Consider the following 27,596-nt stretch of genomic DNA (forward strand, 5'->3'; position numbering starts at 1 on the left):
AAAGCGGGTTGGGTTTTCTCCGGGCTTTGGTTTATACCGCACTCCCAAATATAAACAATTTAGTAAATGTACATTTTTAAAGAAAATATCTTCTTCGAGAGGACCAGCATGTATATATTTTACCTTTTGCTTTCTGTTATTTTATGATCTTGACTGAACATGCTTTGTTGCTAAAAATATATATTTATACATGGAAGAGATGTGTGTGTTGTTGTTTCTTTCATAAAGAGTGTTTGTGTGTGTGTGTGTGTCAATATTGTGTTTGTGATTGCACATTGAGCCCCATTACACTCACTCTGTCCTATAATATCTACCATATTGTCCATGGGAATTCACTTTTATGCAAATAAACATGTAAACTCTACACTCTCTCACACACACATACGCACACCCGTATGCACACACACACTCACACACACACACACACACACACACACACACACACACACACACACACACACACACACACACACACACATATACACACACACACACACACACACACACACACACACACACACACACACACACACATATAAAAGACGTGCAAATGCACTACGTGTAAATCTCTGGGAGAGCAAGGAAATAGATGTTGGGGGGATAATGAGATTGGAGGAAAAGGAAAAAGCATTTTGGCTGTTTCTCTTTTTTTGTGACCATTGTGAAATTGATTTTATGGCTAGGCTCCTAGTAAACGAATGCTGAATGTATAGCTGTTTGCATGGTCTAATGTTTGTCATATGCTATAAACGGTTTCCTGCAAATTCTGGCTGTTGCTGTGCTTTGTTTTAAATATGTGTAAACCACACACAGTAATATTTTAAGCTAGCCAAATAAGAAGACCAATTGAGAGGAAAGTCTTTGCACTCAAGCATATTCGCAGTGTGAGGAAGCAATGAGAAGCTCAGCCTGTCTAATTAGCTTGTGGATGTCTGAATCTGTGACCAAAAGGGAGTGGCCCATTTGACTAGTTCCCACTGTAGACATATGTGAAGATAGCCCTTTGAATGAAAATGATCTAATTTATTACACACGCAATACTGACATTTTTCTGCCTCTCTCAGGTTCAAAACCAGGCCACTGAAGAGCTTTTGAGGATTGATTTGATAGGAGATGATTATAAGAAAGAAACATTTTCTGTTCTCATTAAAACACATAACACACTGTCGGCTCTTAAAGTGCACAAAATATTTTTTTTGCTCAATGGTGTAACTCCCAAATATCTGTTACTCTCTGTACATTGGACCTCAGGATCACAGATAATAATTTGACTGTTTTCTTTCATCTGGACACATCACAGGACACAAATACATCACTCCAGTCTGCTGCAAAATCTCACGCCCAGACTATCTCATGACCCTGCAAGAGGCTTGTGCTTCCAGCATCATCAGTGAATTTCAGGATGTGCCTGCCCTCATAAAAATGTCTACTGTCTACGTACAGAAAGTACAGGTGAGAGAACAGGATAATCACATCTAAATTGCATTTTTGTGTTTTTTGTTCCACTAAGATGTTACTGTCACTCCCTCTCCTCATCTGAGAGTATCGGAATAGACCACTAAATAAATACAACACCAGTGAGCACGCTATCACTTTAGTACACTTTGTTACAGTAAAATCTACAAAATCCTGCCAAGAGGTTAAAGCAGCATTTTACACACGTCTCTTCTGCTTCCACTAAATACAAAGAGTCTAATGAGCTCCGAACCATCTGGTGCTGCTTCTTGATGAGCCTTTCAAATGACTTCATGACCAATGAGGGCCAAAACGGCTGCTCGTAGGATCTTAGTAAGTAGAACATTGCTTAGTGAATCCCCGTCCATTATTGTAGGAGCAGTTTAAAATGACCATCAGTCAAAATAGGAATCAGGATACATATTTCACATATCTCGGTTACCCAATGTCATACATGATTTGAAATGTATGGAATATATTAATCCTAATAAGAGAAATAATCATTTTTTATGATGAATTTTGACTGAATGATCCGCAGATGGTGGCTACAAAAGAACTGAACATTACATGAGTCAATAATTCATGACTAAAAAATGAAATGCTGCTTACAGTTCTGTGATAACGTAAGCCCTGTTCTCCACAGGTTTGCAAAAAGCACACAAACACACACACACACACACACACACACACATCCAAAAAAGCGTCAGGCTTTGGCTCACCACCCCAATATTAAGGTTATTGACTGCAAAATTTAACCACATTTCTGGTTATGTTGTGAATGAATATTTCATGAAGTGATATTTCATGGTGTTTCAGTCGCTCTGAAGGAAATTCTGTTTAGCTCGGTGTGATTAAGAGGGTCCTGCTCTGTACCTGGACTACAGCACTGCAACAGGATTCAGTTCCTGTGGGACCCAACACATATTGCATGGCTGCAGGAAATATTAACTAACTGCAGGCGGTCAGCTAGGATAGAATTTCATGACTGAAAATATGAGAGGCTGTTGTTATTGAGCTTAATCATGCTTCAAAATGTGTTGTCCTTCAGTAAAATATATGTAAATACGACACTGTGTAGAGTTCAGTTCCATTGTTTGTGCTCTTCCATTGCCTCCAATGCTAAAATGTTTTCTCTCTTCCTCTCTAAATCTCTCCATTTAGACCAGTCATGTAGTCTGCTTCATAAATGTTGTTCAATGTTAATAATGAGACAACATGTCAATCTTTTCAACTCATCTACAGTTACATCCAAAACCAGAAACATGTGGGTTCATAAATGCAGGGAGACATGAAGAAAACACAAACACACACACACACACACACACACACACACACACACACACACACACACACACACACACACACACACATTGCAGTCTCTCTGTCCCTCCCAGCGCGTGCGCACACACAAACACACACACACACACACACACACGCGCACACACATGCGCAAACATATGCACACACACACACGCACGCGCACACACAACCGATCTATCCAACCAGGGGTCAGCTGTGCTGTAAAAATCCACCTTGACATCCTCTCCTCCTATAAAATACATCACATATTAAAAACTATAAAAAAACAGATGAAAAATCTAAAATGAAATCTCAAAAGTAAGAGCTGACATTATAACTCGGTGAAGAGGAGAGAAAAATAGCAGCCCAAACAGCGATGATAGAGTTAGAATCAAATGCAGGAATGAGAATTGTCTTCATACTTCTCTTGACAGTATCATGTGTTTGACACATGGGCCTTAAGCTGCAGAGCAATTGCAGGTAAGCTAATCGCATTTTATGTGATAAACCAAGTAATATCTAGCATTTTAAGCAAACTAAATAACAAAAACATTTGTCATGAGATACATGTACCATCTAGCCTTCTTTTACAACTGGCTGCGAGGCAGGCACTTGATGTTTATGCTGCACTTTGTAGTCTCCAAGCACAGCGTTATATAACACAGGATGATGGGATAATGCTGGAATGATGCACTTAAAAAAGCCGGGGCTTGAGGGAATAACTCATTGCTGGAAAGAAATTCTCAAATTCACCATTTCCATGTATTTCAATGTAAATGGATGAGAGGTGAGACAAATATTTGCACACTGCTTTTTTTTAATTTTTTTTTTCATTTTAGGCCACCATGTTGCAAATGTAAATGATTATACATGCAGACATATCTTAAAAGCAGATTTATGTATTTTATTGAAATATACACTACTTATTATATTGGTAATGTATATTTTACTGAGCAATTGTCCTAACTTATATATAAATACATATTAGAAAGGGTATTTATTATCCAGTTCCGATGGCCTTCATGTCTGGCATCAAAACAGACACAGCACACACTGTCCACCTGATCAATCAATCTGATGTGGTGACAGGTGTCTTTACTTGCCACATCCATGGTCACAATGTGGCTTCAGCGAGCAGCAGGTGACTGAGGTGCAAATGAGCACCTGTGCCTGTTTCAATTGGCAGGAATCAGCTGCTACTCCTAAGTGGGGCAGGAGGTTTTCTCTGTGTGGAGTGTTGAATCCTGCGTCAAACCAATTGGCAGCTGTTGCATTTATATTAAGGACAGCAATGGCAGCGCTCTAAATTCTCAAAAGTAAGATGAGCTGGAGACAGAATACTGCTGAGGCCCCTCAGAGATCTTACTGACAATTTGAAGACACAAAACAATCACTGATGACAAAGAGACATATGAGAAGAGGAACTGAAGCAGGTGACACCAAATACACAGAGCCTCCCTTCTGACTAAGAATATGAGTGTAATATTACATTACATATATTAATTTATGAGATGGACTTTATTCAGAAAAGTTTATCTGATATCTGCCCATTCCAAGAAGAAAATTCAGCGCATTTCCTCTGCCCGCTCTGTGTTGTATGATGTTAGTCATTCAGTTTGAATAATAATATAAATTCACATATTGAATATGTTTTATTTATTCAAGCGACGTAAACAATTAGAACACTATTTGTATAATATCAGTGTACTGTCATGAGGTAAAGTTTTCAAGACTGGCTCATACAATTCATAAAGTGTTGTACTAATTATTATTCTCATTCTTACCCCATTCAAAAAGTCAAAACTGTATTTAAAACTATAGTAAGTAAATTAGAATGGACACTGTAGATAATAGATTCACTGGAAATAACCTGAGATACCATTGTAATCTTATTGAGTGACTTGCTATAACTTATCATTTTCAAACCAACCAAATAACAATTGTAAGTCAGACATTGTTCTGTAAATATAAACAGAGAAACCCTGACATACCTACATGCAGTAACACACTCGATATTTTTTTCATTACTCAGAAAATGAAAACAAACCACTGAAATGCTGTTTTATTGATGCTGAACCCAAATGATAAAGCACATGTGAGGAAAATATTATGCTTTGAAGGTGCTTGTACAGAGGTATCGGATAACTCCACAATCACTAACAAAACGATACACACACACACACACACACACACACACACACACACACACACACACACACACACAGATAAATTATGGTCTAAAACCTCAATGAGACCTCTTTATGGACTGTGCAGACAGATATATAAGCTTATGATACATTTATTTATTCATAGAGTTGACAGAAACGCACTGAATCTTTAATGTAAATTGTGTCAATAATATCACAGCGCTCCCTTAAATCAATAGCTGTGACACGATATGATTCAGGGTAGACGGAAAGACTGCTGTACAGGCAGTCTGGACTGCTATGTGTGCATGTGCAGTTTGGGTGTGTGATTTGTATGCCCTGCAACGGGGAGTGGAGTCAAAGTGTTGCTAGGTTGGTGACCTTGGCTTTAATAATAGATGAATGGTGACAAGAAAGAGAGAGGGACAGAGGGAGAATGATGAGACAGAGAGAAACAGAGACATAGACACAGACAAGGAGGAGGAAGAGCGAGAGAAACATAGAAAGCACCACTGGTCGGCTGAAAGACAACACAAGAGACACCCCTATTGGATGTCTGACAAAAGGAAAAAGGGTGTGAAAGAGAGAAAGAGAGACACACAGAAACCAAACAACAGTGCATTAGAGAGCAAAAGGTTGTGATTGTAGAAAGAAGGGAAAGAGAGAGTGTGGATAGAGAGATGGCTAATGAGGAAAAATGACACAGATAGAGAGACAGACAGAGAGGGAAGGGAGAGGGGGAATGTGAGGAGTGAAAGTAGTGAGTGACTTGTTACAGCTTCGTTGGCTCACTGATGGAGGACCTGTCCGACGCACACACACGCACACACACATTGTGTAGTGCATCAGTGACTTTGCAGCAAGGCTAGAGCTACTGATAATATTTATATTTCATAGTCAAGGTCTACGGGATGTGGCTTTGGGAATACACACACACACACACACACACACACACACACACACACACACACACACACACACACACACATACACACACACACACACACACACACACACACACACACACACACACACACACACACACACATATCTCTCTCTATCTCTCTCTACACCTTTTTCTTTCTCAAAAACACATACATCTCACAAAGCCACCCAGTAATAGCACAGGCGCCCACCTTTATAGTAAATCTTGTGGGTGATGGAGCCAGCACTCAGAGAAAAACACATTGATCTTTGAGTATTGATGGAACTTTTCAGGGTATTTGGGTTTGACTGAGCGAGTCTAATTTTGGGATAACATACATCCAGGTGAATTTGTCTTTGTTCCTGCATTGTACAAATGCAGGAATGGGGGGATGAAATAGAAGAGAAATTGTTTGATTTATGATGTTTCTTTTTGTACTTTTCACAACAAAAAAACATCTAAAAATGCATTTTTTGTTGCTTATCCGTCACCATATACTTTAACACCACTATATCTGTGAAAAATACCGTTAGACCAATCCAGTGGAAACTACACACAATTTTCTGGCATTTCGTTATGCTTGTAGGAAAAATACGGTATAAACGTATTCTCCATTGTTAAAAGCACATAGATGATACCTACTGTAGTGAATATTGACAGCTTAATCTCTGAAAATAAAAGAAAGCCAGGCCATCATGCTCATACAGTGGAGTATTATTATAAGCATGGATGCATTCTAATGGTGGTTCTCTCCATTAATTTTCCTATTGATCTCTATGGGGAAATTATTCAGGAGAAATGAATGAGGATACGTGCAGCTATTATCATTATTATGATTTCAAGTTGGTTTGACACCCTAGATATTTTTAAGGGTGAACATGTGGTAATTCATTATTTTTTATTTGAATAACTCTTTACACTTTTTCAATTCACTTGTATATAAAATGCTGCAACAATAAAATACACTATCATATGCATTTGTCTTTTCTTTCAATCACCATGTGATCGCTGTATTGTTTGAACTTCACATTGAAACTCAAGGAGAAAAGAGGGCAAAAGATATATCAAAACAGCGTGCCGTTGTCCCACCACTTTTGGAACTCATTGCATTACAAGACTCAACACTGTGACCTCATTATGACAATAAATCCAAAGATGATGACACCCAAATGAGGCACACAAAGTTAATTTCTGCAGCAAAGCTCACCCCTTTGTTGTTCACGGACTATAATCAGATTCACAACACATTCATCAAATAGAGAACTTTGTAAAGGCAGGAGCTGAACCAACAGGACAGATACAAACTGTTTTTAATTGGTCTCAAGCTAAAGGTCAGTTATTGCTAGACAAACGTTTATTTTAAACGTAGCAAATAAATAAGAAAATTATTCTTGAAAGTTGAAAAACATGCCCTGGAATACACTATCTAGATGGAAAAATAAAAGATTATTTCTCTGAAGAGAATTCATCTTTTCCATGTCATTTGATCCACAAGTTTGGTCTGTCTTAATACAGTGGTGTAAAGAGACCAACACCTAGGTTTATAACCTACTCTGCATCCTGAGAATTCACTTGAGTCACCTGCTTTAAAGACATCATTATCAGTGTAATGTTCAGAAATTTCTCAAACAGAGAGGAAGAAGGCCATAGTGGAGAAGAAGGCCACTGAGGAGAAGAAGCAGCAGCCCCCCCCCCCCCTTTGCACTCTTTGTTCCATCAGCAAGCAGGGCAGGAGTCAGCAGGTCCAGGTCAAAATCAAAAGTATTTAATATTGTTAACAGAAGCCAAAACAATCACAAACCAAATTACACTATCAATAGTAAAATATTTCAAGAAATATGAGACCCCGTTCATACCACAGGACAGATTGATGTATCTGCCCCATAGTACGAAGGAAGTCTGATTCTCTCAGGGGACAAACAGCTCCTTTGCCCCCCCAGAGTTACATTCCTCAACCTATCGATCAGCTCCACGATTGGCTGAAGTCCAATGGGCTCCTCCTTGGATCCTGACCCATTGTCCTGGGCAGACACCTCAGTGAACTACCCACTTCCCCCGCAGATTTACACCTTCTGACATTCCTCAAACCCCCAACACAGACTCAATATACATTCAATGACCACACTCCTTGGTTTAACACTACCTAAGTAAACACACTGTGACACATAATATCCAGCACTAGGAATGCTTTAAAACTTAAAATTCCTCACATCAGGCGACCTGATTGACTGTGGGCGGAACAATACGTGCAAACAACAAACATGTCCCAAAAATGTTCTTGTTTTGTCTTAATCATAAATGTTTGCCTGTGTCATGCTAAGTGAGAAACTAAATTCCCAGGAACAGTGCTGACCTGTGGAGCAATTTTGATGTAGAGGCTGCACGTGTTGAAACTCCTGCGTTCATCACACACAGGCCCCAAACAGCATTTTCCCCAAACACAATCATTGGAAAATGTCGAATGGCGCACCCGTGATGGAGCACAACTCACGGAGATGGTTCCTTGTTCTAGCAACACATCTTTCTCTGTATAAAGCCTACTAAAAAGCCTCTGCACTCATCTTTGTTTTTTAGTTGGGAACTATATCTTCCCCTTCACTCACATAGATGCCATTTACTTTTTCTCATCTCTTGATTTTCTCTCTCACACACAAACACATGCTCAATTCTTACCTTTATAGTTGATCTTGAATCCTATCGATCCGACACTCTCATCTGACTGTAGGTGAAGCCACATCTGGTGGGTCATGCTAACTATCAGGTCAGGAACAAAGCTACCTGATAGACTGGAGCAGAAAAAATATATTAGTATTAAATTATAGATATAATAATCAGCATTATAAAAACTATAATATTCATCACCGCAATCATAGCCGTAATCAAATTCTGAAGTGCTGATCTCAGTGTGAACAAATTGCTGGAACATACTGTGCTGTGCTTTGATATGGTTTGCTATGGTTTTGTGGAATGCTGTCTCAGGAAAACAAATTGCTTAGAGTACATTCATTTGATCCACCATTTTTTTTCCGGCTGCCAACACCTTTTAGGCACAAAACTTAACAGTGACGGACTCCAAAGTGAACTATAAAGAAGGTCCGCATCTGTTACGCTTTTGGGCACTGCTGAGCACTTTAAAAATTTAGGAACGGTTCATCTTTTAAGTGGAGCACACATAATGCAGACTGCCGTTTTATGAGCTGACTAATTGCGACAAAGAAGATGGAGGATTTCGAGCTAGCTGGCAGCTGATGGCTTAAATCAAGAACCAGAATGAAAATGGACACAGTTTTTATTCTGATCAATTTGACTTTATGCGGAACATATTAACTGTGTTGTGAGGCGTTTGATAGAATGACAATAGCGCTGCTGCTCATGAAGGCAGCTGGTCATTATGGAAACCTGCTGTGTGTGGCACAATCTGCTTTTTAAAATCACTAAAAGAAAATGCAGAAATGCAGCAAAGGCAGCGCATTATCTGAAAGTTATTGCATTTACACTTAAGGAGTTTATTTCATGACATTACTTTGGGGAAGCTGTTTTGCAGCCATAATCAGCCTGGTACGACAGCAGACCCTGCTCTGTATGCATCTCATCATAACAGCTTTAAGAAGACAACTGAACTTCATACGCATGATTTTCAAGCACGGTAAAAGCTTTGAGTGTTTTTGAATTTGAAGGACGTTGGGAGGTTGCTTTTTAGTAAAAGTAGTAAAAGTAAAACATTATGTAAGGATTATAAATCAAACATATCAGTGATACTTAGTTGCCTTTACCTTTCTTTTTTTACGAGCAGCTAGTACACTATTCATGTTGGCATAGAGAGATGATACAGTGTTGGACTTCCCACTTTTGATTCAGAAAAGAATAATGTAGCGAAGTCAGGTTTCTATATTTCTAAAGTTTTCTTGTAGGGTTTTAAAATCTGTAAACACTGTCCTCAATGATTTAGATTAGAAAAACAAACAAGCCAACAAACAAAACTTTTCACAAGACATAAATGGGTGTGTGTAAAAGGAGAGCGTAATACTTACACCTGCAGTATAGTTGTAGGATCTCCCACCTCTCCTCCATCTCCTATGGTCAGAGTATCATAGGCTATCTCCAGGTCAAACTCTTCAAAGTTGATCTGGATTACCTAAAGTTCACAAACAAAAACATGGACATTTACAAGTCAGTTTAGAGCTACGTCCAGACCAACCCAGTCAAAATCAACCTGGGATTCAAAAGTAGGATAGTCAGGGCTACCAAAGCAATAGCCAGAAGAGTAAGAAGAAGATCCTGAGAGTTTTTGGGCCAATTTTAGGAAAACTTCTTCTTGTAGAATTATGACTTTTCCCTCATACTGTAATATTACACAAAGTACAGTTTTATTCTCACAATGTTACAACGTTTGCCTTTGTCTCAACTTTACAGCTGAAACGCCCCAACTTTTCCTTTAAATATTGTGACTTTCTGTTGAAATTACAATTTTATTCCCATAATTTAACAGCTTTTTTCTCAAAAATATTTTGACTTGAGGAAAATAGCTGTGGTAAATGCACTGATACCACGGAGTACAGATTTGCTGAAATAATTACTTTGAAAATGAACTGAAATAAGAAAAAGCAAAAAAGAAATTCCAATTAAAAATGTAAGTCATGGTCAAAAAAATTAAATGAGAAATTACATGAAATGATATTGCCCTCCACTGACCCCAATCACAGCCAGTATGCTCTATAGCTGTTGTTATATTTAGACTTTCAGCTATGACCATATCAAAGACACAGTTCCCCTCTCATGGAATTATATATAAATTATACTTTACCCAAGGGTAAATCATTGGAATTCATTAATGCATCCCACAATGTGGTATGGTTTAATTCAGTGTTACAAGAAGAACTAGGAAGAGACAAGAAACACCTCCTGGGCTGCACTCAAAGCTGGGAGAATCAGCACAGAGCTCAAGACTCTGATCGGGAATTATTAAACCAACACTTTCTGTTTCATCTAAGACCAGAGAGAAACACATTTGGCGGAGCAAAGGAGAAAGGGGTGGAAGGACAGATGTGCAGAAAGGATGAGAAGGGACAGAGAGAGGAGAGGAGATAGAGAGAAGGAAGAGGATGGAGGCAGGTGGAAGAAGGAAGGATAAAGGAAGTGGCAACAAAGAGGAATGGTGGGTAATAATGAGCATGTCTTTGATGCTAGCAATGTGCAGTGTTAGAATATTTCAGACTAGAATTCTGACTTGACCCTCAGGGGGGGGACTAAAACCTCACTCTGCCCATCCTTCCTCCTCTTCCTCTTTCCTTGTGAGGAATTTCCAGATTTCCAGATTCAATATTCTGCTGGAGGACTTCAAAAACATCCAAAACATCATACTGGTCTGAGTCTCCTCTATGCTGGCTTGTTAACAGTGAGCATATTTACGTGCTTATCAATATCTTCTAATTTCAGAGCATCTGTTTTTGTAGTCTGTATTCAAACATTCTCTTTGAGTCAGGCATCATAAATATAGTTTTTTTTTCACCTTCACTATCTGAAACCCGGGCACCTGGGGACATGCAGTATAAACAGCTTATCCTCACTATGACCATTGAATCCGTGAATAAAGAAGGAACAAATGAAAAACTGAACACACAACACAGTGGCCATGCTATTCCACCCACCTGCTGTTAAACTGTTTATCTGTTGGCAGTATTGCCTGATTTGCTTTTGTTCATGGGGTTGATTTTTTATTTCTTTCACACCAAGGAGCTCAGTTAATTTTTGATTTTGCTTGTGGCAGCAGAAGCAGACTTAGTTTTGGTATGACTTTGCGTCGACATGAAATACAACAACGGACGAAGCCATGCCAAAATAAAAATCGAGCAAGCTGAAAAGCACCAACACCACCATCTTCTGCTTGGACCAGAAAGCAGTAAAACGAGGGGGTCCACTAGGATGAAGCAGTGATCTGAACATTGCTCACAATGCTGACTCAGTCTTATCGCCATGTAAGGCAGATTGGATTAAAGCATCACCTACAAACCTGCTAAACTCTCTCTGGCAAGTACACACACGCACGCAGCAAAACACTCACTCATAGAAACAGGCCCAGCTTTGTGGAGATTAATGTGTCTATTTCTGTGATTACATAGTCACCATTTTCACACTTATCACAATATTCCTATAAGCACAAAGCAGGCTTTCAAATAGCATAACAGCAAGTTAGACTATGATAAGGTACACCAGTATGTGTAGTGAATGTTTTTACACATTTTATCCAAAGGCAAGACCAGATCCTGCATTTAAAGGGTTAATCATTATTATTATCAGAGTGAAAATGTCCATAACCATGTTTCATACTTTTGTTGCATATTCTTGTTTCAATAACCAGCTCACTTTAGTAGTTACAGTATGTTCAGTACGTGATGTACTGGTCAGATTTCATACAGACTTTAGTCTTTTGGGCAGGGCTCATTAAAATTCTAATTTGAAAAGAAAATGTATGTCATGCCAATAAACAAATCCCTCCGGGCTTATATTTGCAAAGAACTTCAAACAGTGTTTTACGACTGAAAGCTATTCCTAAAGGTTCCTATTATGTCACAGCGGTGAGTTGACGCTGTGCTGCTACAGCTGCCATGCATCTGTGTGTCTGAAAAGAGAAACTTCCTTTTCTAGATGTGAATTGTTAATATTTGGATTCCATTTGACCATGCAGTTAGTATTGAGTGTTTCCTCAAAACTGTTTTTACCCCAAAAAAGTCTGTTTGGGTTAGAGCAATGCAGGTGACAAAAAAATTCAAAACAAATCCTGAAAATTAAAGGAGATCAGTTGCTGAGCAGGTAGCATCTGATGGAAAGCACTAGGAATAATGCCTGTAAGTGGCTTTAGTTAGTTATATATGTAATGGAGACCATCCAGCCTTCTTTTTTTTACTGTGGCAGGAAAAAGACCTGTTTGTCCATGCAGTGAATAAAGTCAGAGGAGGGCTTGTGTGATGGAAACTGTATATCTTTCTCCTTGTATACATCCTTTACAGAATCCCCTAATGCCACATCAGCACTGTTCACACAGCATTAAACACAGCTGGGATATAGCTACATTACACGGTGCCCATGTGTGTGTGTAGGAATGTGAACACTGTACTGAAAGCAACTTAGATTGGAACCTCATTACTGACAGTGTGTGGGTTAATGTTTATGCGTGCGTTCTGCATCTTTTTCAGTGTAGTGTGTGTGTGTTTGTGCGAGCAATAGATGAAACTGAACACTCTACATATTTCTCCTCTCCTCTAATAGGTTGCGTTCATAGAAACATCCATCTCTCTCTCTCTCTCTATCTCCTATCTTTCCCTCCCTCTTGCTGTCACACGCTTGGACCTCTCGCTTTCTAATTGGCTGCTGCCTTCCTTTTCTCCATCCATCTATGGCTTCTAGCCAATGAGGCGACAGAATTGGATTTCTGCTTGATAAAGCACTTCCTTTGGTTGTCGTGGAGACAATGAGGTGGGGGAGTCTCCTCCCTGGCCATACCATAATAAGATCAAGGGATACCTTGAAGATACACTTACTGTAGGAATATCTGAAACACCTGGCGAGCTACACAGTCAGTGATGCAAAGAGGGCACAGACAGGGCTGTGGAATAATAGATTGTCTGGGAGAGTGTTACAGTAAACTCTCTGCCACGCGCTCGCCTTGAACATGGTATAAATTGCACCATTGTTTGATGACTCTGGCTTTAGCTGATGAAGACTGATGGGCAAAGCCCTTTGCAACTTTGTATTTTCTCGTCACTTCTGATTCATTGAGCTGAATCCGCCAGGTGTCTCCTTTTCTAGATATCAACTCTGCACAGAAACCTGCAGGAAAGGCTAAGCGGGCTGTGGCTTTTACTGTTGCTATGCAACTATCGTACTGAAAAATGCATTTAAATCACAGTGCTCTTTTACTTAATGTTTACCACATTTAAACCTGAGCCCGAAAGAAAGTGCCATACATCTCGTCTTGACAGGAAGATGCAGAAGCGAGCCATTCAATCACTAATAGCGAGTAAAAGAAGCCAGTGCAGTGATCTTCTTGTCTTGTGATTTCTGCCTCACGGCTTCAGTGTGTTTGTCGGATTTCTGTAGGCCCACAGGGCATTACTGAATTCAATGCCTGCCAATTAGTACACAGAAAGCCTACCCACAAGTGCAACTATCCTTTCTTACTGAACACGGGGGCATTACTTTTTCCCTGGTTATAGTGGTGATACTAAACTAAATATGCAGCATGGCAGCACTGCAGTAGTATTCTTATATCCATGGGTTATACATTACACTGGGCATGCAAATGCGTGTGAAGTGACGCAAAGCCAGTTCATTCTTAATGCTGTCAGTTTATATAACAGGGCAGGGCCTAACATTTGCATGTTCACACTAGTGATCTAAAAAAATAGCTGAGACAGACATAAAGTTGCAATACATGTCACGTTAACTTACGCACCATAAACGGATGATATGGAGAAAGTGCTTTGACTCGTTGATATAATAGAAGAGGGCAACATTAGAAGAGAAGAGCAAAAGAAGAAACTAAATGATGGGGAAAATGAAGAAAAGACAAAAGTACAGTAAGATCTGTTTTCTGAAAAAAAGATAGAAGAGAAGACAAAAAAAGAGTAGAGAGTATAGTACAGTAATGGCCATCCCGTCATGCCATCCCCAAGGTTAAATGAGAACAGGGGAGAATGAATTGGCTCTAAAGGCTCATTCTGCCAAAACTAAATGAAGCAATAACATCAGAGAGCTATAGAACCCCATTAACACTTAACTTGGGAGAGAGGGAGCAAAGGGGTGGGCAGACAAAGAGGGATAGAGGGAATGTGGCTGACAGAGACAGAAAGAGACAAAGAGAAGAGAGAGTGTGCTATAGAAACCCAGTGTCTCTCCGAGGAGACAGTGAGAAATGCAGAATATGAGTGGGGATGGGTGCAATGATACGAGTGCCCTCGTCGTCCTCCCTCTTTCTCCATAGTAATATGATGGTTTCAGGCTGAGCTCTTTAATGAAGAATCTGGGTAATTCTGAGGACAGTGCCTCTGGGAGCGAGGGGGGTACAGGGATGGCTAGTGTAAAAAAAGAGACAAAAAGAAGGATGAGGCAAGGGGAATATGAGAAAAGAAGCAAAAGGGTGAAATAGGGAGAGACGTGTACAAGCAATAAAAAAGCGATGTTCTGCTAGTGGGAGAGGAAGGCCCAGCTGGGACTATTCCTCTACTCTGAATGTGGTGTGGTGCTTGCACCATGACTCTCTTCCCCCTCTTCAGACTCAAGACTCTGTCTCTTGTCCGTGTCCCAGTGTGTGTTTGTGTATCTGGTTGCCTTCTCTCCTCAGGAGATCAACTGACCACTCACCTGCCCTTAATTCCCTCATCAGCCTCCTAACTGAAGATAACTTTTCACTGCCGGTATGCCAGGTCATGAGTGCTCCCATTATATTCTATTCCCCTCTGCCTGTTTGCCTCTGCCAGCTGCCCAACATAAGCCTGCTTTTAAATGAGTAAATTACATTTCACTCCACTAGATGTGAAACTGCAATTTCCTTTTGCCACTATTCACTAGAACCATGAAATAATGTACAGTCTTCAACCATCATGAACCTTCAAACACTGAGATGTTCACAAACTGTGAACGTTCCTAAATAGACGGTGACCAATGTCTGTAAACCAAACCATTTAGCAACCTTGAAATCAAACATAACAACCTCATCTTTATGATATGCTGTGTGGCAAAGCCATTTATGTGATTTATTTGCCAATGTATTAAAAGCTTCCAATATTTGATCACCCCTTTTCATTCAATAAATGTCTACTGAAATGCATCAGGTTGGCTTTGTTAAAGTACAGCTCTTCTCAGAAAGATACTTGGCTTGCTCCTTTAAATTGTAATGCATGTCACTGAAGTATTTCTAAACTTTAAAAACATATTATTTTTGATAAAAATGTATCTTCAAATTGATTGATTAATGCTATTGGCTTCACCAACTTTAAAGTAAATCCACTGGAAAGAAATGACACTTATCTGACAGCAGTAAGACAAGTCTGACAGTACCTAAGATGACAATCCATGACATTTACATATTGAGGTTTTAAGTTTCTTTATGAAACTATTAATATTCATGCACTTATATGTGCCTCTTCACAGGTGTTCTGCATGAATAAAACAACTTGCCAAGAGAGATGAAAAATGAATGAAAATGGGAAATCATTTGGAGTAATACTAAATGATTTGTCAGTCTTTGTCATGCTCATCCCCTTCTCTTGCTTTGTAACTTCATCTGTCTCTTTAAATGGGCTTAGTATATTAAGAAGCCTCCATTCCTCTGTCTCACACAATTTCCATAAGTGTCCAGTTCCTTCAGATCAGTTTATTGTTTAAGACATTTTAGGCATTTTGTGCGGGGCAATGAGGACATGTTGTAAGAGAGAAAGAGGGAGGACCAGGGTTTGGTGTATGTGGTAGGTGTCTTAGGCCCTCGGACACTGTGTCTGTGTTTGTTCTCAGTGGATGTCCGTCCTCTTTTGTCCGGCGCTGTACAAATTTACAGATCCCTGAAGACCTCAAGTTTGATGTAGTGTTTTACGTTGTGGATGACATATTGTATATACGATACAGTGTGACAAAAGCCATGCATATGATTCAGTATGGTGCATGACATGCACATGAAATAAAATGGAACCAGAGAGCATATGTTAGGGTACTTTCCGTAAATCGTTTAAAGATAAGAGGCTATAACGATGACTTGATGTAGCTTCAGCTGATCTGGTCTTCAATCAGGTCAACGTGTTTGGCAATTTCCATAATGATACGTAACACATACACATTCATATACAACTTATTGCACACATCACACACACGCATGCACTCATGAACAGTGTGCAGAAGGGCATTAGTATTATAGCCTTCAACAGTCACATACTCATTGTAGCCTTCAACAGAGAATGTATTGCTCTAGGCCATAAACCAGAGGCCTTGGGCTCCGACAGTGAGAGTTGTGATTCAGAGGAGGGAGGGGGAGAGAGAGAGACACAGGTTTTGAGCGAGCAAGAGCAACGCAGCAACGTGTGTGTGTGTGTGTGTGTGTGTGTTAGAGTCTTTGTGTGGGTGTTAAAAGAGCCACGGTGCGTATTTGAGCACACACACGTGTGTTAAAGTGTATCTGAGTGTGCGTGGAGCGTGTGCATATGTGTATGTGCTTCCCCATGGTTCTGACGCAGGTGTTGCCATAGACGACAGAGCGGTCACCACAGTGACCCTGAGTGGAATAAGGAAGTGTCTCCTGAATACCAATCAGATTTCTCCTGGGACATAAAGCGACCAATCACAGCTATCATCTCACCTCCAGCCTATCATCTGCCCCTCAGCAGGATTAACCAATCAGAATTAGACACTGATATGCTCTGACTAGCATATCATTTACAGTATCTCATACATGAATTATTATCAACATATTTCAATTATGAAAAAAATGCAGCTAAGCTGACTTTGTTATTGCCGGACTGCTGTGTTATATTGATTAAAATTACATTGAATGCGTAAAATTCAAATGGCGCAAAGCCTTGTTGAAAGCTAGTTTAGGCAGACAACTTGAGCTGAGTTGCTACACTCACACATGGTATACTGTACTCACTGAACTCATACTGTATTTTACACAAGTCACAAATTTATTTGTAATGCAATAAACACATCAAATGGTCATATTCCATTTAGTTCCAAAATGATGATTAGCAATGTGTGTCAATTCACAACAGCAATTTGAACATGAGAGTTTGCTTGACAGACAGAGAAAGACGGAGAGAGAGAAGGCAATTTACCTTGTTGGGATTTGAAGCAGTAATTATCCACACACACTGTGCGTTGCTCTCATATTGAATTGGGAAGTTAGGAGATGTAAAGGTTCCTGACGGCCCTTGAAGATTACTGCCACACGTCTTCACTGTGAACGGAACAAACAAAAAACAAAATGTCATTGTTATTAGCAGCAACAACTGTAGAATTGGTAGTATTAGCAACAACAATTGTGTACTGTTGAGTCACCGCGCTACAACAGAGAGGCAATTACCTTTATAATTAAGCCATTAGGTATATGCTTAGCCGCATAGTCTCAGAACAAATACAACGGCAAAATATAGAAGAGTTGGTGGATCAAAGATGCCATGTAGGAAAAAAAACAATTAAAAGTGACACGACTGCAATGCTAACAGTGTGGTGACAGAAAGAGAGAAGAGGAGACCCAGATGCAGACAAGAACAGAAAAAAGAACAGCAGGTCAGAACGATGTTATTGATACTGTCAGCGACATCTCCCTCGATAAAAGTACTTAATTGGAAGCTATTGGCTGTGAAATACCACAGGATTAGCTGGTATTGACTGATAGAGACACTCACCAGCAATTTACTCTCAAAATCTATTTAAAGTCAACAACCTCCAACTACTAGCAGGGTAAGAATTATATTTGTTCTTAAAAAAGAACTGAAACGCACATCTTACATGAGATACCACAGCAGGATGTAACAGATACAGCTTCTACTTGAGCATAAAAGCCAAATTTGGTTGGCCAGTGGTGTAAAAGTGTACCATGCAGTTTGAGTTGAGAGTCTCAATGCGAATCCAGAGAAGCATATAACTGTATGTCAACACAAAGTCATACAAACTCACAAACACCGACTGTGAAGCTACCACTCAGTGTGGTGTTGAAAATGACACATGCTAGTCGTTCAACAAACCAACCAAGCCTTTATTAGGCTGTGTGTTCTGACTGGATGTGATAGAGAACCTGCTTGTCTGTCCTTGGGTCGTCCTGTTAGAGTTGGGAGGTAATTTTCTGGTTGGTTTGAAGCAGTGTTTGTTCCTTAATTAGTTTGTTCAGCGGTAGGCCGCGGGAACACGTACAGTTAACAGCCATGCGCGCGCGCGCACGCACACACACACACACACACACACACACACACACACACACACACACACACACACACACACAGAAACACAAAAGAACATTAACACATGCGGTTAATATGGACTGTGCAACCGAGAAACACACAGCAACGACATAATAGGCTTTCCGCACACACAGTTAGCGGTGTCACAGCAGACTTTCATGTGAGAGAACATTTTTAACATGCGTTCACACACACTTACCATGTAGACACAGTACACAGAAATGCATACTTTCAAGCACCCATGCAAGTGCACTACTGTGACTTAGTGGTTAGAAGGAAGGCAAGGTTCAAGTAAAAGAATCGTACCACAGTGTGTTTGTGTTTCTTTGTGTGTGTAATGGGGTGTGTCCGTGTCGTGCAGTAAGAGAGTGTCAGAACAAGTACAAGACTCCTTTGAGACAACCCTGTATCTCTCCCGTCTGTCTCTCTGTCTACGTCTCTGACTTGCCCCTGACTGAACCCAGTTGACGCTTGTTTCTCTAATTCCGAATGCATCTGCAGTTGACCTTCTCTTGTGTTCAGCTCACTGCAATTGATAACCCGATAGATACACAGAGACGAAGCGTGTGTTTGTGTGTGTGTTTGAGTTGCACGTGAATAAATGACTTATCTACATGTCTCAAAATGTGTGTGTGTGTGTGTGTGTCTTTGTAACAGAGTGTGTATGCATGTGCGTTGACAGCTCAATCAGCGTGTCCTGAACGAATGGCCTTCCTATCACCGTGCCAACAGCAAAGTGGGAACGGGGTTGCTATAGCGATAGCGTGGAGAGAGTTATCACCAGAATTACCGGAGGAGCTAACATCCCATAATTTATATTAAACTCCACCCATCTCTCTGCGTCCCGCTGTCTGTCTGTCTCTATGCACCTTTTATTCACGCTGTCTCAGTCCCTGTATCAGCCATTGTATACACTCCATGATTTACAGTACACTCTATCATTCGCTGTCCCTGTCTATCTCTCTTTCTCTCTATTTTTATTCCAATCCCTTTCTGTGCCTGTCTTCTGCATGTTTCATTTATTAGAGGCAGACTGGTGAAGTACAATTTTGAGGTGCTTCATTGAGTATTTTTCATTTCATGATACTTTTTAATTCAATTCTTAAGAAATTCCAGTTCCAGTTTTGTTTATACTTGTTTATACTACATTTAGCTGACCACTATAGATACTAGTTGCTCCGTAAGTGAAGATTTTATAAACAAGTATCAGTTTATAAAATTTGATGTATATGTATGTATAAACAGTAGTGGTGCAACGGATCATAAAACTCACGGTTTGGATCGGATCACATCGGATTCATAAAAACCCACAATTCAAATGATGAAGAAATAAATGATTGTACTTTTATGGATTAAAACAATCTTGTCTATATTAGTTTTAATGATGTATTGTAAACAGGTCATAATTCCCTTTCTAATATCTATTTATGTTGTCAAACTGTATATATTAAAGTTTCTGACCAACACATTTTACAAGATTATATGTGAACACATCATGATAACTTTAAAATGTACGCGCAAACGGATCACAGATCGACATTGGTCCATTACACCACCACTAATAGTTGTGATGTTTCAGCATAATGAGTACTTTTTATGTTGATACTTTAATCATATATTACTTCTGCTCTTTTTCTTAAAGCTGCTTTGACTTATAAAGTCAGCTATAGTTTTGGCAAATTATTGCTTATTAACACATCCAGCTGACATTAGCATTCATTTAGAGTTTTTCCTCTGACAACCTGATGCATAGAAGTCTAATATCCCCTCTTCTTGTTTCTCCATTTTGGTTTTCACCATGTCCAAAGACACACAACCGGCTCTTTAGCTGCTAAATACTCCGCTGTCTTTATTTTCTGCAGGAAGGTATTAGGTTAATGAGAGCCGAGTCTACAGGCTCAATAAGCTAAAAGATACTAAAAAGCCTTGAAGAGGTGAACAGTTGGGTGCTAATTCTCTGTGTTTGACACCTTTTACATTACACATACATTTGATCTATTGTTAGTAGTAACAACTTACAAAAAGCAAGATTTTGAATGCAGGACTTTTACTTGAAGTATTTTCATTATAGTTGTCTCACAGCCTCCCTGTCTGTCGGTCATTCTGCGTAGCATCGTCTCTGTCTGTGTCTCTTTCTGTACCTCTTTTTCATCATTATTTATACTGGCTCTCAGTATAGAGGGCTTGAAGCCAAAAAGGCCACACTATCATTGAAGCCATAATGAATTCTAGATCAAATTAAAATTTTTGATGAGGTCTATCTGGTACTAAAAGCATATTGTTGGAATCACGAGCAAGATTAACTGAATGCTTTAGGCAGGAACCGCAGTGAGTATATGTGTGTGTGTGTGTGTGTGTGTGTGTGTTTAACAACATATCCTCTTTTGAATTTGTATATTCAGATCAACTGGATTCCCCCAGGAGTCTCTCTCTCTCTCTCTCTCTCTCTCTCTCTCTCTCTCTCTCTCTCTCTCTCTCTCTCTCTCTCTCTCTCAAACACACACAAACATGCACACTCATACAAACCGTTGGGATGAGGACCAAAATTAAATTGTGTTTTGGGCAAGAATCACACTTCAATGTAGCTCCAATGGCCTGCCTCACAGTTCTCTGAAGTTTTGTTTTATGGCTTCAGAGCATAATTGACGCACCCCATATGCACCGGGAAGGTTGCTGGGTTTTTTGTAGTCTGAATTTTTCATCTTCACAATGTTTTGACTCGGTACTCCATTCTAGCATAGCAAAAACTCTTAAGTGTTTCCCCCGATCTCTGCCTTAGTCTCAAGGTCTATAACTGCTGTTTTCTTGGCAGGATGGCCTTCGCTGTTAGTGAGTCATCCCCACAGTGGAGGGCTCAGGTTCAATCATGCATTCAGCAATACCTGCTGAAGCATACTTGGACGCTTAAACCCTACCTGTTCCAGATTTTCCGCCTGACCCTGCACCCCAAGTAGAGAGCATAAACAGAATTGGGGGTGAGGTAAATCAAAGATAAAATAAAGTCGAATCACATGGATGAGTTTTCAAAAGTACACAATTCATGGTCTTATTTGGAAAGGGCATGCTACTAGACCAGCAACGTCCTCGCTGCACAAATGCATCTGTGGTTTCAGTGCTCATTTTTAAACTGCTGAAAGTTTTGATATTGCACACTTTTACTGGTATATTACTATTCGTTTAGCTTCCGTATCAAGCAAAGATATAAGTGCATAGACTGTTGTATTTTCTTATAAATTTGGGAATCACTCAATGGTATGCTTGTACTTAATCTACCTGTCCATCACAAAATGCCTACAAGCTAAGTTCAAGGTCAGTTTTCACCATGGTTAACTTCCTTAGTATTTTTCATAATTTCTTCATCAAAGGGACTTCATGATTAAAGTACATTAATTATTAAAGGATCATCCTCAAAAGGGGAAATTTCTCATTAAAGTAACTCTGACAGGGATGATGTGTAACCAACTAGACAGGTAAGCTAAGATGAAAAAAATCAAATCATGATTTTGACAAGAAGCTTTAGGGGGCATTTTCTATTTTGGTGTCAAAACAAGGAGACAATCATGTTCATTTTTAATTACGCCCTTTGTCTGGAGTGTGTTTGTCTGTCTCTATGGTACCAATAAGTCTAGGTAATTTGAGTTTGGATGAATATGACAACGTCAGAAAACATACGAGTAGAATACACTTCAAATCAGATTTTTTTATTTTGGTGAAAAGTTAATTTGTTCACACTGAGCGTTAGATCACTGTGTTGAGTCACAGTAGAGATCAGGAGCGTGAGTGGGAAGGCCGAAATGGCTGTTTGAACAGGCTGCCTACAGGAGCAGACAGACTGACCAATGGACACAAAGAATGATTGATGACATCATTAAGCTGGCACACAACGTTTTCGATGGCCCTCGCTCTGGTCAGAGCTTTAATGGGCACACACACACACACACACACACACACACACACACACACACACACACACACACACACACACACACACACACACACACACACAGACAGTCATCAGTGTAGTTGTTAAACAATGCCTGTACACTGAAGTTTCATTCTTTTCTTTCTTTCCTGTTTGAAGTCAAAGTATGTGCATTAGTGTCGGTTTGATGTATAGCACCAGTCGGTGAGTCAGTATAGTGAGGCAGATCATGTGAGCTCCCCTGGAGTTCACACACACAGATAGACAGAGAGAGAGAGAGTTGGCTTCGTGGCCTTGCCATCTGTCCATTAATCAAGGTGCCACATGGACTCTCTCTCTCTCTCTGTCTCTCTCTCATAAAGAGTTGGTGGAGTGCACAGAAGGACATTGCCATTTTATGGCTGTTTTATAGTTAATTTGTATTTAGTTTTGTAATTGTTTTAATGAACTTAATAAATCGATTACCACTCTGTTTCCCCTCCTTTTATCCTTATCAGTCTCTTTCTATTGGTTCACCGTTTTGATATAAAGGGCACATTTTCAAGATACATTCACTTTATTTTCCCACTAATGTTCCAAACAACACATTTAGCTGTATTTAGTGTTTTGACAGAGGTGACCCTTTAATAACTCAGCTGGCTTGATGCTTCCTGACAGATTGTCCCGATTTCAATGTTATTCATGAGTTTCCGCTTTAGCTATTGACTGGTCTGAATGTAAAGGTCAAATGAGCTGTGTTCAGCTAGACAAAGCCTTTCGCTCATTCCATATTGGTTCAACCGGATGGAACAAAGTAGGGTAAATAAGGACACTGTGCGGAAGAGAACACATTTTCTCACTAAAGATCAAATGAACATGTAATGAAATACAATTATGGCTGCTTTGCTCACACACACTATCTTACCTGTTGAACTCATTCCAAAGTTGAATTTATTTTCTTGCGCCCATAAAGCCAGCAGAGGTGCACACAGGGGCACACGGACATTTTCATTGTGCCAAGGTAGATGGAGCGGTGCTGCTCAAGTTGAGTTTATGCAGATGCAGCACAATTTTTTGTTGGCTTAAACATTTTTGGAATGAAATTGCACTGGCTTTTCCATCAGCTTAGTCCGTCTCTTCAAACATAGCAGGTGCCTTAATTACATTTTCTATCACTCAACCTATTTTACCACATACTTGAGTGGTTAGCCACACAGGTTCCATGTTTGGAGATTTCCCTTAAATGAACAGGAATATAGTTGAATGATAATTATAGTAGACATGTACTATAACTTACTGAAGTTATAGCGTAATTGGAAAGGTATCTCTGCCTTCTAAAAAACTTTAGTTTGCATCATCATATATGATAATACATTTCTGTGTCACAGTAAAACTAACATTACAAAGATTCAAAAAAGGTGTTGTAGGCATTTTTGGAAGCTGCCTACATATAATAGGCAGGTTCACTCTTAGAGGCCAGAAACTGCTGCTTAAACATAAGATGAGTCGAGCTGATGTCTGGCCATTACTGAAGCCCACCATCAGCCCACAGTATCATACTAACAATGCAGTCCTGCTCTAGGTCCCCTTTCAAATTGTGCTGTGATTGCCATTTCACAAAATGGCAAAAATAAATTGGTCACACATGCACTTCATTCAGTGTAATCGAGTCTGGAAATTCCTATACTTCTTGATTGGACATGTCTGGACAATGTCAATATTGCATCCTGGTTGCAGAGTTGTTAAAGAGGACATCTGGCAAAGAAGGAAGAAAATAAAAAAAAAATCACAGTCTATTAGCTTTAGACTAGCCACTCTTTTTTGACTCAACATTTCTATTTTCAGAATTTCAATATTGTATTTTTGCCCCAAAGGGGAAAAGGATTTTTGTGAACAGGTTTTAAAAATAGAGGAGAACTCTCTGTATTATTTTTTATGCTTTTCAGCAAGGCCAACACCACCAAAACACCCTATTTCAAGCTTTAAATGTATACTTGCAATGTTTATAGTTGCATAGAAGTGTGGTTTTTCTTTTTTGTTTTCTCTTTTGAGTGATCTTGGCACATAGCTCAAATAAAACCTCAGCATTGTTGTCAAAAAAGATATGATTCCAGTCTTTCATGTATCTTGTCCTTCAAGCAACCTCAATGTGGTTATCCTGGGATTTATGAGATTTTTGAAGATGGATGTCTTTCTGTTTCACCAAAGTAGGACAGAGATATACTGCATAACAATGGCACTTATCAGTACTTTCATGAGCAGCAAAACAAAAAAAGTGTCCTCCAGCAACATTGTCTCAACAAGAAGCATGAATTGTGGATACGTTTTTAGCATTCACAGCTATAGGTAGCTTTGTCAAAGATCACGTCATGAACTGTAAACAACGCATATCATGCATAGTAAGTTCCTACTGTTTGCCTTTTAGCATAGGGTAGCATTAATGGAGCTATGCAGCTTGTTTTAAGGGATGATGCTGCAGTAACTGTGCCCTCCATTGTGAGATGCTTAAAATAACAAAATTCAACTACAATAGTCACTAGTTACTTAGCAACAACCATAATGCACTTTGTCATGGCTTTGTCAAAGTTACTCACTTAACAGTTGCTCGTTCTGGGAATACCAGCGACTTTGTTTTAAATTCAACAAAGTTTTGAACAATGCTATTGAGAAGTTAAAGCAATAGCTTGGTGAAAGTGTCTCAGTCAGCCCACAAACCTTTCCTACAAAGATCCCTGCAGACTGATAGCTCTGCTACCTAGTGATGGAGGTCATTCATTTTAACCATTCACAGGGGACAATAATTAGGGACTTTAAATGTCACTGGCAACTTCCCTTTGGGGATGCTTAGCCCATCAGCACATGCAGGTAAATGGGAGACTTGATTGGCTTAATGTTAGTAGCTGTATTTAATTGATAATTATAAAGTATTTAGTGATGATGAATCCCTAACAGCCAATAACAATCTTAAGGAGCCAATCAACGGGTGTCATCACTATAATAACCCTGATAATAAGTTGGGTAATAAGGTTGATTTGCAGGAACCAATGAGAGCCCAAATGAGACAGTCCTGTCCTAACTGCAGGCCAGGTGCCGGCTTACAAGGACCTGTGCTGTCATACTAACAAAAAGCTAAATGAAGGTCAGTCCCCCTGTGTGTCTAGTTCACAAAAGAAACCCTGCGTAGCACTCAAGGATGGTGGTGACACTGTGTCCTTTAGCCAGAGTGCAAGAGTGCAGGGCCCTTGGCTGCCCTGCTGAGGTGTCCCTGAGCAAGATATAATCTCCCTATGGACTCTGTAGCTGACTTTGCACTTTGATCTCCCAGTGCAGCGCAAATAGAAAGAAAGTTTATCTACTAAGTAGGGCTGCGGCAATTTGTCAATGTAATCGACATAATGTGCAAGTTGGTTGCTAAAGGTGGAAGCATGTGTTCCCCCGGAGAACAAGCTGCAGCTATGACTGTTGTTACAGTTTCTAAATCATTTCAATTATTTCACTTGCCCCACACTGATGCAAAAATACATTTCCCATCACTCCAGTGATGAAATCCAATCCATGTCATAAACATTTGAAATTTAAAGAAAAATGCTGATTGACCAAATCAGAGAAAGGGTTGCTATGACAAACGATTGAGTGATTAAATTAATCTGTGTGTGTCACACAATCCTTTTCAATTTGAGGTCCTGTATCTTTCTGATCAGGCGTCTGACAAACAGGGTTAATTATCTTGTTACATTTGTTTGTTTTGAAACATTGAAATATTAATTAATTAAGTTTAGATATTCAGTTTTGGTAAATTGTTAAATTAATTGTTATTTTAATGGAACATAAATACAACAGTTAGTTAGATTAATCAAGTTATCGAGAAAAAAAATCGTAAGATTTATCAATAAAAATGTAATTGTTAGACTAGAAAAATAATCGTTAAGTGCAGCTACTACAAGCAATAACTATCACATCACAGCTCATCATTTATGTCTGGCTGTGATCAGTGTTTTCAGAAGGTTCCTCCTACAGTTAGATAAAAAAATGGGAAGTTTCAAATGGTTCAATTTAACATTTCCATCTACATGTAGGAGTTATGTTCCAAATACTTTAATTCTGCCATCAGTTACGCAAAAGTTTAGGTGGCTTTCATATGCTAATGTCCTGTGATGGATACAGTGAGTTTTACTTTCACGGAGGATATAATTTAAGCAGAAAGAGTAGGTGTGACATTTTTCAGCTTTTCCTTGCCTCCTTCCCCTCCTCCTCCTGTTACTCCTCTGTCCCTACTTTCATCTCCCTTGCAGTTCTATATCTCAGTGATTATTAGTTTGGTGTTGAAACTCTCTCTCTCTCTCTCTCTCTCTCTCTCTCTCTCACACACATATGCAACCCCCGCACCCAGTGAATATTGGTTTTTATGTTAAAGTATGTGTCTCCAGCCACAGTCTGAAGCCTAGTGAAGGGAGACATGACAAACGACTTTGGCATTTAACATGACAGACGCCCTCTCTCACTCTGTCTCACTCCCTTCGTGCATGCGAGTGTGTGCATCTGAGAGTGTGTGTTGCAAGCCTAAGACACTAAGACAGTGGCACATGTGAAACCAGAACCAGTACTGGAAGCTGAAGAAGGAATATCTGAAATGTGATAATTATCAGAGCACTTAGTGAAACGATGACAAATACCCATGTGTTCCCATTAAACATTTAAATCTGTATTCACTTTTGTCGAAGTACTGTATGTATGCACAGATTACATAAAATGTGTCACGTTTGGTAAATTGTAATTTGTAAGACCTTGTTCACAGTAGTGTTTACCTACAGTATATTGTGTTTATGATAGAGGGTGTAATTATGGGTCCTGACTATCATCACTATCATAACTGCCTTGATGTAGGAATATGACTGCAGCATGTTGGTGTGGCGCAACCTGCAAAC

At 39.5% G+C, this 27,596-nt stretch overlaps 1 protein-coding gene across 5 annotated transcripts in view; it reads right to left on the reverse strand.

The window, feature by feature from the left end:
• Positions 1-27,596, reverse strand: part of csmd3b (CUB and Sushi multiple domains 3b) — a 342,676-nt gene that overhangs the window by 105,808 nt on the left and 209,272 nt on the right. For all 5 annotated transcript variants that reach the window (XM_068734381.1, XM_068734379.1, XM_068734378.1 and 2 more), the window contains exons 11-13: positions 17,646-17,767; positions 9,858-9,961; positions 8,500-8,612 (exon numbers count right to left, since the gene is read on the reverse strand). In XM_068734381.1, coding sequence (XP_068590482.1) covers positions 8,500-8,612; positions 9,858-9,961; positions 17,646-17,767 — 339 coding nt within the window. The remainder of the gene's footprint in view (positions 1-8,499; positions 8,613-9,857; positions 9,962-17,645; positions 17,768-27,596) is intronic.

The sequence above is a fragment of the Cebidichthys violaceus genome, unplaced genomic scaffold (assembly GCF_023349555.1).
Source record: "Cebidichthys violaceus isolate CVI_PGR_0920_01 unplaced genomic scaffold, fCebVio1.0.p SCAF_63, whole genome shotgun sequence".
In the NCBI taxonomy this organism is placed as follows: domain Eukaryota; kingdom Metazoa; phylum Chordata; class Actinopteri; order Perciformes; family Stichaeidae; genus Cebidichthys; species Cebidichthys violaceus.